Source organism: Talaromyces amestolkiae (genome assembly GCF_001896365.1).
Source record: "Talaromyces amestolkiae strain CIB chromosome Unknown scaffold9.1, whole genome shotgun sequence".
Taxonomy (NCBI): Eukaryota; Fungi; Ascomycota; class Eurotiomycetes; order Eurotiales; family Trichocomaceae; genus Talaromyces; species Talaromyces amestolkiae.
Genome location: NW_024468045.1, coordinates 1,345,225 through 1,360,437, shown reverse-complemented (window position 1 = coordinate 1,360,437; position 15,213 = coordinate 1,345,225). Strand labels below are relative to the sequence as shown.

At 44.6% G+C, this 15,213-nt stretch overlaps 4 protein-coding genes across 4 annotated transcripts; 3 read left to right on the top strand and 1 right to left on the bottom strand.

Moving 5' to 3' along the window:
• Positions 1 to 53: 53 nt before the first annotated feature.
• BHQ10_005455 (uncharacterized protein) lies at positions 54 to 1,619 on the top strand (the record flags this gene model as incomplete). The annotated part of the gene is made up of 3 exons (XM_040877933.1): positions 54 to 191; positions 288 to 1,425; positions 1,486 to 1,619. The coding sequence occupies 3 exons, from the start codon at positions 54 to 56 to the stop codon at positions 1,617 to 1,619; spliced, it is 1,410 nt and encodes a 469-aa protein (XP_040733959.1).
• An 878-nt stretch (positions 1,620 to 2,497) lies between these two features.
• On the bottom strand, positions 2,498 to 4,249 carry BHQ10_005454 (uncharacterized protein; the record flags this gene model as incomplete). The annotated part of the gene is made up of 2 exons (XM_040877932.1): positions 2,498 to 3,306; positions 3,367 to 4,249. 2 exons carry the CDS (start codon positions 4,247 to 4,249, stop codon positions 2,498 to 2,500), a joined length of 1,692 nt encoding a protein of 563 aa, XP_040733958.1.
• A 1,638-nt stretch (positions 4,250 to 5,887) lies between these two features.
• BHQ10_005453 (uncharacterized protein) lies at positions 5,888 to 6,594 on the top strand (the record flags this gene model as incomplete). The annotated part of the gene is made up of 2 exons (XM_040877931.1): positions 5,888 to 6,023; positions 6,086 to 6,594. 2 exons carry the CDS (start codon positions 5,888 to 5,890, stop codon positions 6,592 to 6,594), a joined length of 645 nt encoding a protein of 214 aa, XP_040733957.1.
• Positions 6,595 to 13,371: 6,777 nt separating this feature from the next.
• BHQ10_005452 (uncharacterized protein) lies at positions 13,372 to 15,119 on the top strand (the record flags this gene model as incomplete). The annotated part of the gene is made up of 3 exons (XM_040877930.1): positions 13,372 to 13,530; positions 13,582 to 14,331; positions 14,397 to 15,119. 3 exons carry the CDS (start codon positions 13,372 to 13,374, stop codon positions 15,117 to 15,119), a joined length of 1,632 nt encoding a protein of 543 aa, XP_040733956.1.
• Between the last annotated feature and the right edge of the window lie 94 nt (positions 15,120 to 15,213).

Sequence of the window (15,213 nt, the reverse complement as noted above, 5' to 3'; positions counted from 1 at the left end):
CGGTCAAATTACAACCGATTCAGAACTGACCATCAACCGAATGACCATACACGATGCCATTCTTGACATACCCCGCTGCCTTAGAATTGCAGAAGGAACTCAGAGGGACAGACGCAGAAGTCATAACCCTTGCAGATGATGACTACGTGGAAAGCCTTGACCGATGGAGCGCGACCAGCGAAAAGGAGGCCGTATGTGTTTCGTCACCACACCAAAGCATTCATAGTTTACTTGCATCCATACAAGAGCATCGCTTGACGTATGCTGACACAACCATGCTGATAAAGGGAGCCATAGTAAAGGTTACTACTGTGGAGGATGTTTCTACTGTCGTGGAATTTGCTACGAAACGATACATTCCTTTTGTTGTTCTCTCTGGTGGTCATAGCACGAAGGGAGCCTCATCGACTTATGGAGGAATTGTGATCGACTTAGGGAGAATGAACCATGTAGATGTTCATACTTCTTCCAACACAGTATCGGCCGAGGGTGGTGCCAAATGGACAGATGTTGACTCGGCCGCCGCTCAGCACGGTCTTGCTGTCGTTGGACCGACAGTTAGCCAGCTTGGAGTGGGTGGTACAACACTCGGAGGCGGAATTGGCTGGCTTACTGGGAAGTACGGACTAGTCGTGGACAATCTCATAGAAGCTCAGATCGTCCTAGCGGATGGCAACATAACCACTGCATCCGAATCAGAGAACCCAGATCTGTTTTGGGCTATCCGTGGAGCTGGTCAAGACTTTGGTGTTATAACAAGATTCACTTTCAAGGCTCATCCACAAAAGAATGATGTCTTTGCCGGAACTTTTTATTTGGATCCAGATAAGCTACCACAATTGGTGAACTGTGTAAATGACCTCGACTCCAAACTTGATGAAGACCAAGGGTTGTTCTTTGGATTTACGAACTCCCGCGGTAAGACCATGATTGTGGTTATAGTGTTCTATAACGGCCCACAAGCCCAAGCAGAGAAGATTTTTGAGCCCGTGTTGTCACTGAGCACAGGCCAAGAGGAGATAGGAATGATGCCTTATTACAAGACAAATCAGCTGCTCAATAAGGTAGCAGTCAGTGGAGGACGAAAACGACTAAGTGGCACGAGTGTCACGTTACCCCTCGACACAGACTTTATTCAATCAGTGTATCAAACATTCACCCAGATTCTGAATGATTATTCTGAGGATGCTGAAGCTCTATTGTTTTTTGAGATGTTGCCCTACACCAAGGTTATTGAAGTCCCGAATGATGCCACAGCTTACGCAAATAGGGGGCCATACTACAATGTGTGCTCTATATTCAACTGGCAGGACCAGAAAGCAGACTCTAGAATTCGCATGCTACAGCAGGGGATTATGAGTAAGATACGTGATGAGCACATTATAAAGGGAGGGCTTGGTGTGGGTACTTATTCAAATTATACCGGTCAGTCACCACACTCTACAATTTTCTTGGCCTCGAATAATTTAGCTGACTGCTGAGTAGGATTTGATGCTAATGCGAGAGATTTGTTTGGGAAGAATCTTCCTCGTCTCAAAGAACTTAAGAAATATTATGATCCGAGGAATGTCTTTCGAAAATGGCATGACTTGCTACTTCAAACCGGAGCATCAGTGTGAAAATCCATTGAGGACTATCTTATTACATGGCAGGCACGATGAGAGGGAAATTTATACAAAGGATGTACTCTTTTGCTATCACGAAGACTTTTATGAATATGTTATTTTCAAGCAACGTATCTTTTTCATATTCCTCTCTGTATTTATGCGGTATTGCCTCGACCCTCCTTATACTTCGTGTCAAATTGATTGTCATTTCTCCTCTCCACAATTGGCAATGAGAATCAACATTTCCTGGGCGGAGGAGGGGGCGTCGGGAGGGGAATTATTCATTTTTATAGGGCTCATTCGTGGAAGTGTAGGAAGTTCGCGTACCTAAGTAGACCCCTGGGCAGTCGCCATGAAATTCATGCCATAGCAAGTCCAAGTCACAGTAGACTCGACGACCCGAATGCTTACTTTTATCTAATGTTTTCAACTAGTATTGGAATCGTCTGCGGTAGCCTCGATCTAAACGATTATTCGGACATGTGAATCATGACCTGATTTATAAGCCCACATTGGTACACAGATGTTGGCATGCAGATTGTATTTTCTAAGGCCCAGAAAGATTCTACTGGCTATTCGTAAAGTGGGCCTTGCCCAGATCTACTGCCGCCTATGTCCAATGGTCATGGGGCTCGATCTCATCTTGAAGTATGAAGGAAAGTATAATCCAATTGTGGACTGCTTGTACAACATATGTGTTACCTAGGTACTGAGCATCAAACCAGTTTGACAATCTTGAGGTCTGCGTAAGGGTGTGCTATTTAGTAGAACTTCCATGGATACAGGCACATATACACTTAAAACAAAGTTATCGACAATAAGAATAAATGCTACGAGAAAAACACAGTATCACAGGTCCTTGGTACAAGCAGCAAGTAATAAACCTAATACTAAACTCCAGAGTCGATATCCACCAGATGTGTAGAGTTCTGCCAGTGATCCCAAGAATTACATGTGTGGGAAAGAGTGTTATAGTCAATTAGGCCCCGAATCTCACTATACCGTTCGACAAACTGGATGGCAAGACCTCCGACTGTATGAAAGCCGATGTGGCAGTGCATCAACCAAGCCCCAGGATTATCAGTCTGGAATGCTAAAAGAAGGTAACCCCCTGCCAAAAGCATGGCGGTGTCTCGGCGCGCTGGGTTGTCGAATTTACTCACAGCTGTACTTGGGTCGTAGGTTCCGGTTCCCTGAGCAAGAACAGAAAAGTCATGGCCATGCAAGTGAATCGGATGTGGGACACTTAGGCTACTTTGTACTAGGACATAGACCCATCTGTTGGCTTCGTCGACTTCTATGACTCCTTCGGTGTTGGACCAGTTTTTTTGGTTATTGTAGACTTGCAGCAGTGTAGGGTTTTGCCAATCAACCAGCATTGACACGTCGTTAACTTGCCAAATAAACAGCCCTGCGCTGTCGGTGCCAAGAGTCACTGTTTCGTTTTCGTAGTATGCAAAGTCTTGAGAAACAGTTTTTGACACTACTGGCGTCAGACTACCTGATTGATCGGTACAGCCTGTTGTGGTATTATAACCAGTGGTCGACGGGGTGCCTTGTGCATTGCCATAGTAAACAATGCCCCGAATGTTATCGGTACTGTTGTTGCTCGAACAATCAGTCTGGGGAACTGCACGCATCCAGAATTTGTTGGCAACATGAGCTTGATCTGCCTTGACAATGACATCGTATCGTTGCGCTATATACAAATTAGCAATTTCAGCAAGTTAAGAGTGTGTCTACAGATGTTTTATCTTACCAATGCCTATGGGGAGAACATCTGTAGTATATGGCTCAACTGGAACAAGGTCTGCCGCAATTACAGTCATAGTATGGTTGTCGATAGAAAAGGAGAAGTGAGTGTCAAGGGCAGTATTGACCAGGCGAAGACGGTAGGAACTACCAGATTGGAATTTAGTGGTAAAACGTTGGCCAACCTGTTGATGACCATTGTTATAAATATTGATACCATTTATTAAACCATTCTCCAAGTACGGAGGGCCGTTCTTTTTATCGTAATAGTACAGCTCGTCTGCTGTTTTATGACTCCAGTCAGTCAAGACAATAGCGCCTACATCCTCATCGTAATTTGCACTTGCAGGCCCATCAATGACAATGGCTCCAAAAACACCTTCCCAGGCTTGCAGGGAAAAATGAGAATGATACCATGTAGTTCCGTACTGAGTGGCGCGCCATTTGTAGGTGATTGTATTTCCCGGAGCAGTCGGACATTCGGTGACAGAGACAACACCATCATTCTGGTTGGTATAATTTTGCCGAATACCGTGCCAATGGATACTGGTTCCATTGGTTGAGCTCGAAAGATCGTTTCTGACGTGGACAACCACTTCGTCACCCCAATTGGCGTGTATAGTAGGTCCTGGTATTGAACCATTGATGACCTGCACATATCGAGAGACCCCGTCAGGGGCCAAATGTTCCTCGCGGATGTCGAACCAATATTCCCTAGTAACGCCAGTGTTTGGTACCACATTGTAGTAATCCGTATTTATATCGTAGTTGCACCACTTGCTTCGATCTTTTGCGGTATTGCCAGAGCAACGTTGATTTGTAGCTGCCCCCAATACTATATGAATGCCAATCAGAAAAGAAATGTATAGAAGGAGGTCTTTCATGGCCATGGTAAAGCCTGATTAAGAGGTTTGACTTTGAGATGTAGTCTAAAAGCAGTGGAATAAGAATTATCGACGTATTTAATATATTATTGTATCATTCAAAGAAAGATATCCCAACTTGTGAATACATGCGGTGGGCTTTATATCATAGGCTTAGACCGTCCGAAATTCTCAAAATATCTGACAACTCTCGTTCGAGTAACCCTATACATGCATGGTATACGCCCTGATTCTTGTGGATCCTTTCAGATAGTCATGAGATCTCAGGCGAGAACAAGAACTATCTTACATGTATGCTGCTGGTGTAGAATACGAACCCCCTCGTTGCTTTTTCTTTCCAGTATCTTTACATGACATCTGACCTCAATGTCACCTTAGACATGATTGAAGCTGAAAACATCCCAGTCGTCCGGTGAAGCAAGTAACTAAGGCATCTGAAGCCATTGGTCTAGTTCTAAGACAGAATATACAAGCGAGTGGCTTGCTTGACAGTAAACATCCTAGCTGAAAATTGACATACTTGGCCTGGTTCTTCAAATAGACAAATCCATGTGCGACTAGCGTCGATTGTCAGATCTGAGGCCATGCGGTGTCATCATCAAGCGAAAACACCAACGAAAAGAGTCATCTATTGGGCAGCAGCACTGCATTCTTGAGTCACCTGCAGTGCCAGTACGTAAGCTCCAGATCTGCCTCCAGACTGAACCCGGCCTCCTCTTAAGAGCTGGATTTCGCACAACGGTACAAAGTACGAATTTGCTCACCCCGTCCTGAAAACCCGTGTATAGTTCCTTCTACAGCTTGAAAAGAGAGTATTCTTACTATCTAGAAATATTTCAAGCGTATATTCCCTTTACGTAGGAACATCAATTGGGACGCTCAKGGTGGCTCGTCCTTCCAGTGCAGATGTAAACCCCTGCATGTATCCACCACCAGCACACTTCAACATGGATCGAGAACAGCTTGGTAAGACATGCTTTTATTCGATCTATGCACAATCCATGGAGCGGAGCCCTTAACATAGGCTTTTAAGCTTTAAGTTGCTCCCGAGTCGCAATTTTAATCCATACGTGATTTCAGTGCAGACCGAAAGCCACATGTCAAATTCAATTTGTAACCGGGGCTGAACGAAGATGAAAGAGATTACGTACCAGCAAAAAAGATGCATTCTACGCCGAGTCTTCTGACCCATCAAGTATCTTGTGGACAACTAAAAATTTGGTTGGGGAAGCGCTAGTTGCGTTTGCAATCTACGCAACAGGTCTCGATCATCAAACTAGATCTAGAGATAATGACTGAATTATACTGTTGGCTCTCGACCATTGAATTGTTACTTTCGGCCTTCTATTCGGTCACATAGCTATCAGCTGGACTTCAGATCCGTATCTCGAATACTCGGATTCGGTCTACACTAGCAAGGGTCATCAAGTCCATGAAATTACGTATGCTTCCAAGCCACAAGGTCGAAACTAATTGTTGCGGTCCTAAAATTTCAAGAGCAATTAATCGTAGCTTTTCATAAATGAATCTTTATTTACCAAGGTTTCTGCCGAGTCAACATCTGTTCACATCGGATTCAGTAACAATCAGACTCTTCCATCCTGTCGAGGCCACATTCCAAAGCCTCCTTCAATTCTCTTCATTATGCTCTATGATAAACTATTCTTGCCTCTGCTGGCAGCTTTCACAGCCCTACCTTTGGCTCTAGCACAGAATGGCAACTTTACAATCTACGGTTATGGCACTGGTGTCCTTGGCTTGCCATTGTTCTATTCTGAAGGTAGCTGCTCTCCCAACTTGTGAGACCATTTTAGAAGACAGGCCTAACAACTTGAAATCTAGGTAGCGCTCAGCTCGGAAACGTAAGTGCTGTTTCGGGTCACAATGTGTCTAATGTCTACTGTAAGTTCCGATATCTTACAGTTTCTATATGGAACGACAAAGAACTAAATGTATCGGAAACTACCGAAGTTTCAATCGAAGGTGGCGCACTACTTGCCTATCCGAATGCTACCAGCACTCAAGCGGTGAAGCACGATGCCAACTACACCTGGTCAAGTCTTCAACTAAAAATCCCGGTGAACGGTGGGTCCGACAACAATGTCACTTTCGTTCAAGATGTGGATTCAAGTGGCGCTCCTGGAGAGTGGACGCTCTATGGGCCTTATGTTTTCCTCTACGATAGCTCAAAGCAACTAGTCTCGCACTTCTTTGCTGAGCCCACCAACGACAAAGGAGTCTTCAACCTACTGTGGAACCTATCCGAAGAGCAGCAGGCACAGAATCCAGATGCGGTCCCAGTGTCTCTTAGGACCATTGCACCTGTGGATGCAAATGAAGCAAGCGCTTGAAGCTCGACGGGATAGTCAAATGCAGTTCAATGCAGCCTGACTGTACAGGTAGCTATTTACTCTTTTGTTATGTGGTATTCTCTCTAGTTTTTGTCATGTGGCTAATCATTGATAACGTCATTGTTTGACTTATGCCAATCTCACCATGTCAATCATCAAAGTTATTTCGCATTGAGCACATGTATTTACTCAATTTAAATCAATTGTTTGACCATCTTAGACTAGACAAACCTTGATATGAACTAGMAAGCCATAACTCTCCTCATTTGGATCAGAAGGGATTCTGCTGCAGGTTCACCATATTCCTTGGACCGAGAGGATCTAGGATGTGTCATATCCTGAAATTGATTAAAATTTGTAATTCAAATTAGCCAATAAATGGGCATCGGATCTTTGACTGAATGGTAGATCCATACCAAGCGGACTTCGTGGCGCAGACTCCAAAAACCAATTGCATAGGATGTTTACTTTTCTCATCCAATGGAGATACCAGAAAAATAAACTTCCGGATATCTTCGATTGGCGCCGGGCTGTCCATCGGTTCACCAGATTTGCACAAGATCGGCGACATTATGCGGAGAGTCTCCATCCACTTAGTCCAGACCAAAAAGAATACGAACCTGTCTTATCAGTAAGGCATCAAAGATGATGCACTAGAGTGGATATTACCAATGGGCAGAGCAGATTTTCGCATCTGGTTGATTCAAAATTTGTTGCGTTGCGTTTGTGTTTGCTGTTTACCTCTCGCTCGTTTGCAAGGCTGATAACCGCTGACTCCCACCAAGTCAATAGATGGCCTGATATCAAAAGCGAATACGATGTTTTCGTCACGCGCCGAGACAAACAACATCAGCGAACCTTGATTTGCACGCGACATGTTGGGCCTTGTTCAAGGTTTGATCTAGGAACAGCCCATATGCGTGCACACTAGTMAATCCGTATCATAATTGGTTTTTATTCCCGGTTGTTATTTGATTGGGCCTTCAGGGGGACAACCTAGCTCGGTCGAGTCTTTGTATACTTCATATTAGAACGTATTATAGCTACTTACTGTTTCGAGTAGGTCAGGACCGAATTTTGGGGTCTTAATAGACATTCGTTAATATGTTGCTTATCCGATTAAATGACAAACAGCTAGACTCGTATTACTTCGGGGAACAGACAGGCACAGAAAAGAGACGTAATCAGCCTATTCTCTAATGCATTAATGCAGTCACCCAGCACAGCTAGAAGCGCTTAATTGGCCTATTCGTAAGGAAGATTGCACGCACGCCAAGAAAACCGGCCTTGATTATGTTGCTGAAATCTGCTCCTTGCTTAAGCAGACCGCAAGGAAGCTCAGAAGCGCCGTCGTGGCGGTGGCCAGATTAAATGCTGGTCTCATCCACGTGGACCAAGTAATTAGCAAGAACTTACAAAGGAGATAGTCGATTAGCATATCATAGAAGAATATTTACTCCGGATAGCTCAAAAACTTTTGCCGTTGGCCGAAAACGATCCCTCAATGGTGTATTCGTTGGCGTGAAGTCAAGGTCCCTGGTCGAATTAACCACTAGTTTCAGTACCCCCTTCAAAAAACTGAACCAGCAACCCGAAAAGTACATAAAATACACCAGGATAAGTTGATCGTTTGCCAGCAGGCCTACCTGATTTGTCATTTAAAATTAGAATGGAACAGAAGATCTGGTTTTCGGCTGTAATGAGCCAAATATCATTGTTCTTACAATTAAGATGGGGTTTCAAGGCTAGGGTCCGCTTGTAGTGGGTATAGTCTCTACCATTTCATTGAGTCTATCAAATTAGAGGACAACAAAATTTTGCCGGACAGAAGTAGTTTGTTCGTTATTCCCGCGCAGAATTTCCTAGCGGTACCCTAGTTTCATTCGACAACCTTTACAGATCAGGTTGCAGCAGCTGACATGATTCCCTGGCCTTTCCCTTCAATCAAATAGCAGAAGGGCATGTCGAGTAGTATCGGAGTTGGGCATTCTTTCCATCTATTACACAGGAAAGGCTCCCACATCCGGCCTCAGCGTCCGCTGCGACCAGTCGGCGATCATGCGATCATAGGAATGGTCCCTGGTCGTTGTTGTACTAGGTCCAACATTGGAGAGAAAAGAGCTATCTCCAATACATCACTATCTTGGGCCTGATTCTGCTTGTCTATAGCGGACTGAAGATTCTCCCAGCTGAACCAATCCCAACTCTCGCATTTGTGCGGCTCAAGCACTTGCGCGGCTTCTTTTTCGTTCTTCCTGGCGCATACCATAAATAGGGTTATGTAGTGTTTTCCATCAGCAGGCATATAATTATTCGTAGCAGTCAGAAACTTGGGTTCCGATATTTCCAGACCGGTCTCTTCTAGCACTTCCCGAGCGGCACAATCCTCTAATGTCTCCCCAAATTCGAGATGGCCCCCTGGCAGGGCGTATGTCCCTGATCCATGAGAGTTGAGGCGTTTGCCCATCAAAAAGCAGGGGTTGGTTGATGATTCTTGCAGCGAACGCAGGATAAACACTGCTACGCCAACGCGAACTTCACGCGTCATTTCTGATTTTTATAATTTCTTTTCTCTCTTATCTTTTCTTTTCCCTGCTCGCAAATAATCCTATTGATGGAATTTATTTCTGTGGTGTTTGACTCTGATTCAGTAGTCCTCTTGGCAGTCGGTGTGCAAGCATTCAACTATATGGATATCTCGCGTCCACTGGCTGTATCTGATGTGACTCCCCACAGTCCTGGTGCAGAGGAGGCGTTCTCGGGTGGGGGATATAATAGCCCTAATTAATTACGCGAGTGTGCGTTAGGCTAATCTGAGACGTGATATTCTTGATATTTCAAGTCGCCAACTTACCACGGAGAAAACGTGCAAGGCTGTGCCAAATCTCGAAAAATCTGATCTAAATCTCGATCTTGAGTACGCCACTTGTAGATCGTATATTATATACAAGGTTGACGTGGTGCTCGGGTACCGCTAATGTAACTAATTACCCCCCCCTGAAGGATGAGTCAGAACTTTGGATGACTAACTACATGTCGAAGCGAAGAGCTGCAAGATAAACCAGTGTACAGGGAAGAAAGACACACTTCTTATTGGCAACCACATGCAACAGTAACAAGTACAAATGAGGCTTCGGATCGGACGGCAACTTCATACATCCATGTCGGCATTGCTGTCTGAACATACTGACCCCATGACCTAACTCTATCGAGTGAGATTCTTAATGAGAATTGGAAGGAGGCCTCGTGAGATGTGGGCTGAATTACCCTAACCATAGTTCAATACTTTTACCTTGGCCCAGAATCGGTTCGAAGAAGATGGTTCGATAGATAGGTATGCTTAATGTATTTTTTTGGACAAGGATAAAACAAACAATGTACGTCATACGTGGATACTTGAAAGGATGTTTTTGTCGAAGGTATGCTGGCGGTCAGTATGTACCAATAATTAAAACCAAGCCTTCTAAATTTCAATTTATAGCTTGCAAATTAAATATTTTGAGTATATTGCGGATTACATTACAGAAACAGTCTTCGCCAGTCAGCGTAGAGAAAGATCTTAATATTACGGTTAGGGTGCACTTTGAGGGTAGGAATATTTGGCAGATTGTTTCCAGTATCTTGAAAGAGTCGTCTGTTCTTCCTGCAAGCGTCATCCATGTTTGATTGGCTTTATCGCTGATACGATGTAGAAAAGCTTCAGTGTCTGACAATTGTCGTCTTGGGACAATCTGCTGGAAGTCTCTCAAGCTGCACCGCATAAGTTTCGGCAAACTCTCGAGAATCGTACAGAGAGTTAGCATGTTCATCCAACCCTCAGAACTTCAATGACTCGTTGATAGATTTTTATGTGGAAGCAGCCTGTCGACAGTTTGAAAGGTCGAGCAAGCTCTAAACCCCTAAAAGAAAGAAAGAAACACACACCATTGGGGTTTAAGAATCGTGGGACCGTTGGAGCCCGAAGTTGAACATTATCTGCAAACCTCCTGCTGTATTATTTTGATCTAGTTAGTCACCGAGCATGGGTCAAAAGTTCATAATAGAAGGTGATCAAGACTTGGTCGACTGTGAGAGCCCGTGATATTAGTGATAAGTGGTACTGCTTTGGTACTTGGAGTCTTAGGCTCAATAGGATCAAACTGTGCAAGTTTTGAAACCAAGAACATCTTCTTCCAGCCGCCGTATTAAAAACACGAATAGGTGGACTGTCAGACCACCGAACTATGGCCGGCAGTCATAAGCCCATCTCGGAAAAGGATTCTTAGCAATGAAGTCACACATAAGTATAGTATTGTGAACAGGCAACTATACAGGCAATCAACTTGTCTTCACTGTTGAGACGAATATCGAATCTGGATTCTATACAAGGCAATGCATGTAACAGAACACGGATCTGGCGACTGATATCATGAAGCATGCGCTATCCTCGCGGGTGTGAGATATGATTGTGGCTGACATAAAAGTTCTGCTGCCTTGTTGGTGCGAAATATCGGGGAAAGGCCGACAACTTCGCTAGCTTTGGGGTTGTGTTGGTGCCGTTTTGGAAGATGAGCAGTGTCTAAACTCTGATCGGGAGAATATCGTTTGTACCTAGATAGATACAAATGACTCCAAGAAGATTTGAGTGGAGTGTTCAATGCCATTCATCTGACTTCATTCCTGGTCAATGAGGCGTTGTTGCAGCAATACATATGTATCATGTAACATCAAGTGAACGTCGATTGCCCGATCCGAAGAAAAATAAAAAGCAGAAAGCTCTCGCTTTATGCACAATCGTAGCATTTCCTGTGTAATTACCAATCTACCGGCATCGGGAGCGCATATCAAGGCATTGGCCACGTCTCTTTGTCCTGGTAATGAATTAGCGTAATAAGCAACTTTTACCAGTCCGGTCGCTCGAATTAGTTCAAGCGTCCCAGATATCGCAGCCATCGCAAAGGATTCCCTTTTATAGAGACGAAGGTTGACTGGGAGTTGTCCGCCGCCGGACATGGTGGTCTCGAGAATCTTTCAACCAAACATATATCATCGTAGAGCTCGGGATATAAACATGGAACTTGTCAATAAAGCAAATCAACAAAATCGGTCGTGTCAAAGGCTACCATTAAGGCGCTGTATCCCATTGCAGAACTCATACAGCGCATACCATGATTTTTCCTTTGCATTCTTCACCAAGTCTCCGTAACTCAAGAGCGTGCGTCTCATCACCAGAGAGCAATGCGCGATAGTCTGCAATCTAGACGCGTGATTGCAGACTCATATCCCGGGTATTTCAGAAATGGTACCCGAAGAAGGGAAGAAGTGCGAGAAGAGACCGTCAAAATAAACAGTAGAGTGTAAAATTATGATTTGAAAAGGCAAAGTTTATATTCTAGCGGATGTAAATGATAGGTGACACGTAAACGAAGAATATTTGCAGGATTCGGGGTCGCCGCAAGCGATAGAAGCCCTATCCAGATCGAGTATCTCTTGGCGAGGAAGACCAAAAGTCAAATGCCGTAAATCGAGATCTTCGAGAAGCGCGAGATCTAGTACGTACCAATTTGTCGCCATTCGAGCCGAAATACTATCAAAACAAGTCGAGCAAAAAAAAGGGAAAATGTTGCAAGAAACTGATGTTGGATGTTGTCAGGCAATATTAATGCGGATCCACGAATTGCTGGCGCATCGTCTAAATGTTCCGCGAGGTGTTCGGTAAATTTTCCTTATCCGAAGAGGAAGGGTATGATTTCCGTGTTAAGTAGGGCTAGATCTACAACTTTTTGGATTCAGCATTGCTAGACCAAAGATTCCGCAATCTGTTGGAGGAAGAAAGTAAATAGAGGTGAGTTCAAAAGGTCGGTCAAAGAAGCCGTAAAACAAGATATTGTACGGCGATGCTTCATTGATTTCTTTCAGGTTCGCTCTAATTATCCGCCAGGGCTGAGCGCTTACACGTCCTAGGTCTCAGACTGAGAAAGCCAACACTGAATTAGGCCTGGTCTATAGTGCATGTTGCGAATAATAATGCTTAGACTGGCCTATACGACTTCTCACTGGACAGGGAGAAAGCGCACCTTTTTAGTACAACCCAACGGTTCAGCCAGCCAGTGGAGTCCGACCCACCAAGTGTCATATATCTGGAAGAAATATGCGGTTTTACATATCAACTTCCTAAAAGATCCTAAAGGAATTTGCAAGGCTTGATATGAATAAGCAGATCTCGAATTGGCAATCTGTGTAGCTCTTGTAAGTGGTCGGTACTAATACCTTTTCTTGAGATTTTTATAGATTCACATTGCACAGTATCCACTGCACAGCTCGTACGGGTCGAGCTGTAAACAGTCATGTATACATAGTACGTACACGTCAACGGTATAGTTAGTAAATGACCACTTGTAGGTTATACGGTAAAAATAGGAGAGGGCGAAAGCATACGTACGTGCGTTGTTTTCAAATTACCATCTTTAATGTCCGTGACTGGTCGGGCTTTCTTGTTGATGTAAACTTTGACCTTTTTGCACAGCGGAAACTGGCATATTCGAGCGAGGACGTTTGCGTTACCATGTTGGATGTCATCTTGTGTGTCTATAACTAGTCCGCGCAGCTTAAATCCCCGGTGAGAATCAACACCTGGCACTATTTAAAGTACAACAAGACCACGATGCCTATCATATAGTTCTCTTCTCGACTCTGAGTTTCTCTTCCCTTCGCCTTCGGAAGTCCCCTTTGAACGAGGACCATTTCTCTTGAACACCCTCATATCCACATCAAAGTCTTTTCGTTATCACCATCACCATGCAGGAAGCAAAGTATGCAGATATGGAGGCTGTCGTTGAGGTCGACGAAGCAGTGACTTGGGAAGCTGGTCGTAAGGCGTGGTTGATCGTCCTGACCTTGGCTTTTGTCAGTTTAATCGTGGCACTTGATGCAACAATTTTAGTCACAGCTCTCCCGGTAAGGAACCGAACATCGTCTAGGTATTGACATGTTTCTGACTTTATATAGACTATATCAGAGGACTTGAACGGTAGCGGCAGTGCATCCTTCTGGGTGGGCACATCATACCTCCTTGCGAGCAGTGTCTTGATGCCTTTCATGGGATCTCTATCCGATATACTAGGACGCCGAGAGATCCTAACCACCGCCCTACTTTTCTTTACCATCGGCAGCATTATAGCTGGTGTTTCCCAGAGCATGGACATCCTACTACTTGGTCGCGTTTTACAAGGGGTAGGGGGCGCCGGAATTTTGCCCATGACCCAGATCGTTCTCTGCGACATTGTTCCTCTTCGATTTCGTCCTAAATATGCATCGGTCGCACAGTTGGCATGGGCAATAGGGTCGATAACTGGTCCGTTGATTGGAGGTCTCATGGTGCAGCATGTGACTTGGAGATGGATCTTCTACTTGAACCTACCCTTTTGTGGAGTGGGCATGATCATCGTCCCTTTCATCATCAGACTTAAAACAAAACAGTCATCTATCATGACAAAGTTGACACGCATCGACTGGATTGGGGGATTCTTGTTCATTGGGAGCATGACTGCCTTTTTGATGGCCGTTACCTGGGGTGGTGTCGACCACGCATGGGATAGTGCAGCAACTCTAGCTCCATTGATTGTCGGCGTTGTCGGAACATTTGTGTCTATCCTGTGGGAGAAATGGGGTGCCCGTGAACCGTTCATCCGGCTCGCCATCTTCTCGAACCGATCTGCCCTTGCCGGCTACTACTGTGCTATGACACAGGGACTAGTGGTAAGAATCCATTGCTTGATTAACATGGATGAGAAATGCTAATATGGAATTTCAATTGCTCTCAGCTGTTTATTCAACTATACTACCTCTCGTTGTACTTCACCTCGGTCAAAGCATTCTCGCCCGTACATACGGGCGTCGCCGTAATCCCTATGAGCAGCGTCCTCGTGCCAACCGGCGTCGTTGTCTCGCTACTCATCTCTCGGACCGGTCGTATTCGATGGGCCCTATGGTCTGGCTGGGTATTTGAAATTCTTGCATCGGGCCTATTGATCTTGATGGATAGCTCCATCTCAACTTGGCGATGGGTTCTCATTCTAATGACGGCTGGCTTCGGACACGGCTTGCTCTTACAAGCGCTCACATTTGTGCCTCAGACCATGGCTAAGGACACAGACGAATCTTATGCAGCGACAATGTACAATTTTTCACGTACATTTGGAATGGCTTTCGGAGTTGCTATAGGGGGTACAATGTTTCAAAACCGATTGAAGCAACACCTGGCATCGGCTGGTCTTGATGTTACTATAGCTAGCAACGCAGACCAGTACGTCGCTGTGCTGAACACAATGACGGATCAATCGCTCCGAGAAGATATCTTGGCGGCGTATGCAGCTAGCTTCAAGAATGTCTTTGAGCTTGCTCTTGCTCTTACAATATTGGGTGCGCTTGTTTCTTTGCTAATTCGCAAGTCCGTTTTCGATCGCAAGCATGTGACGGAGCATGTACTTGAGGAAAAACGTACAAGCAGTCTCAAGGATACTTCGAGTAGTGATGATTCTGTTTAAAACGTCAAAAGGATTTTCTTCTGCTATGATTTTCTTTGTTCTTTTTATGATATTCCTTTTCTGGTTTGATATGCGTTTTTGCGTGATGCATTGT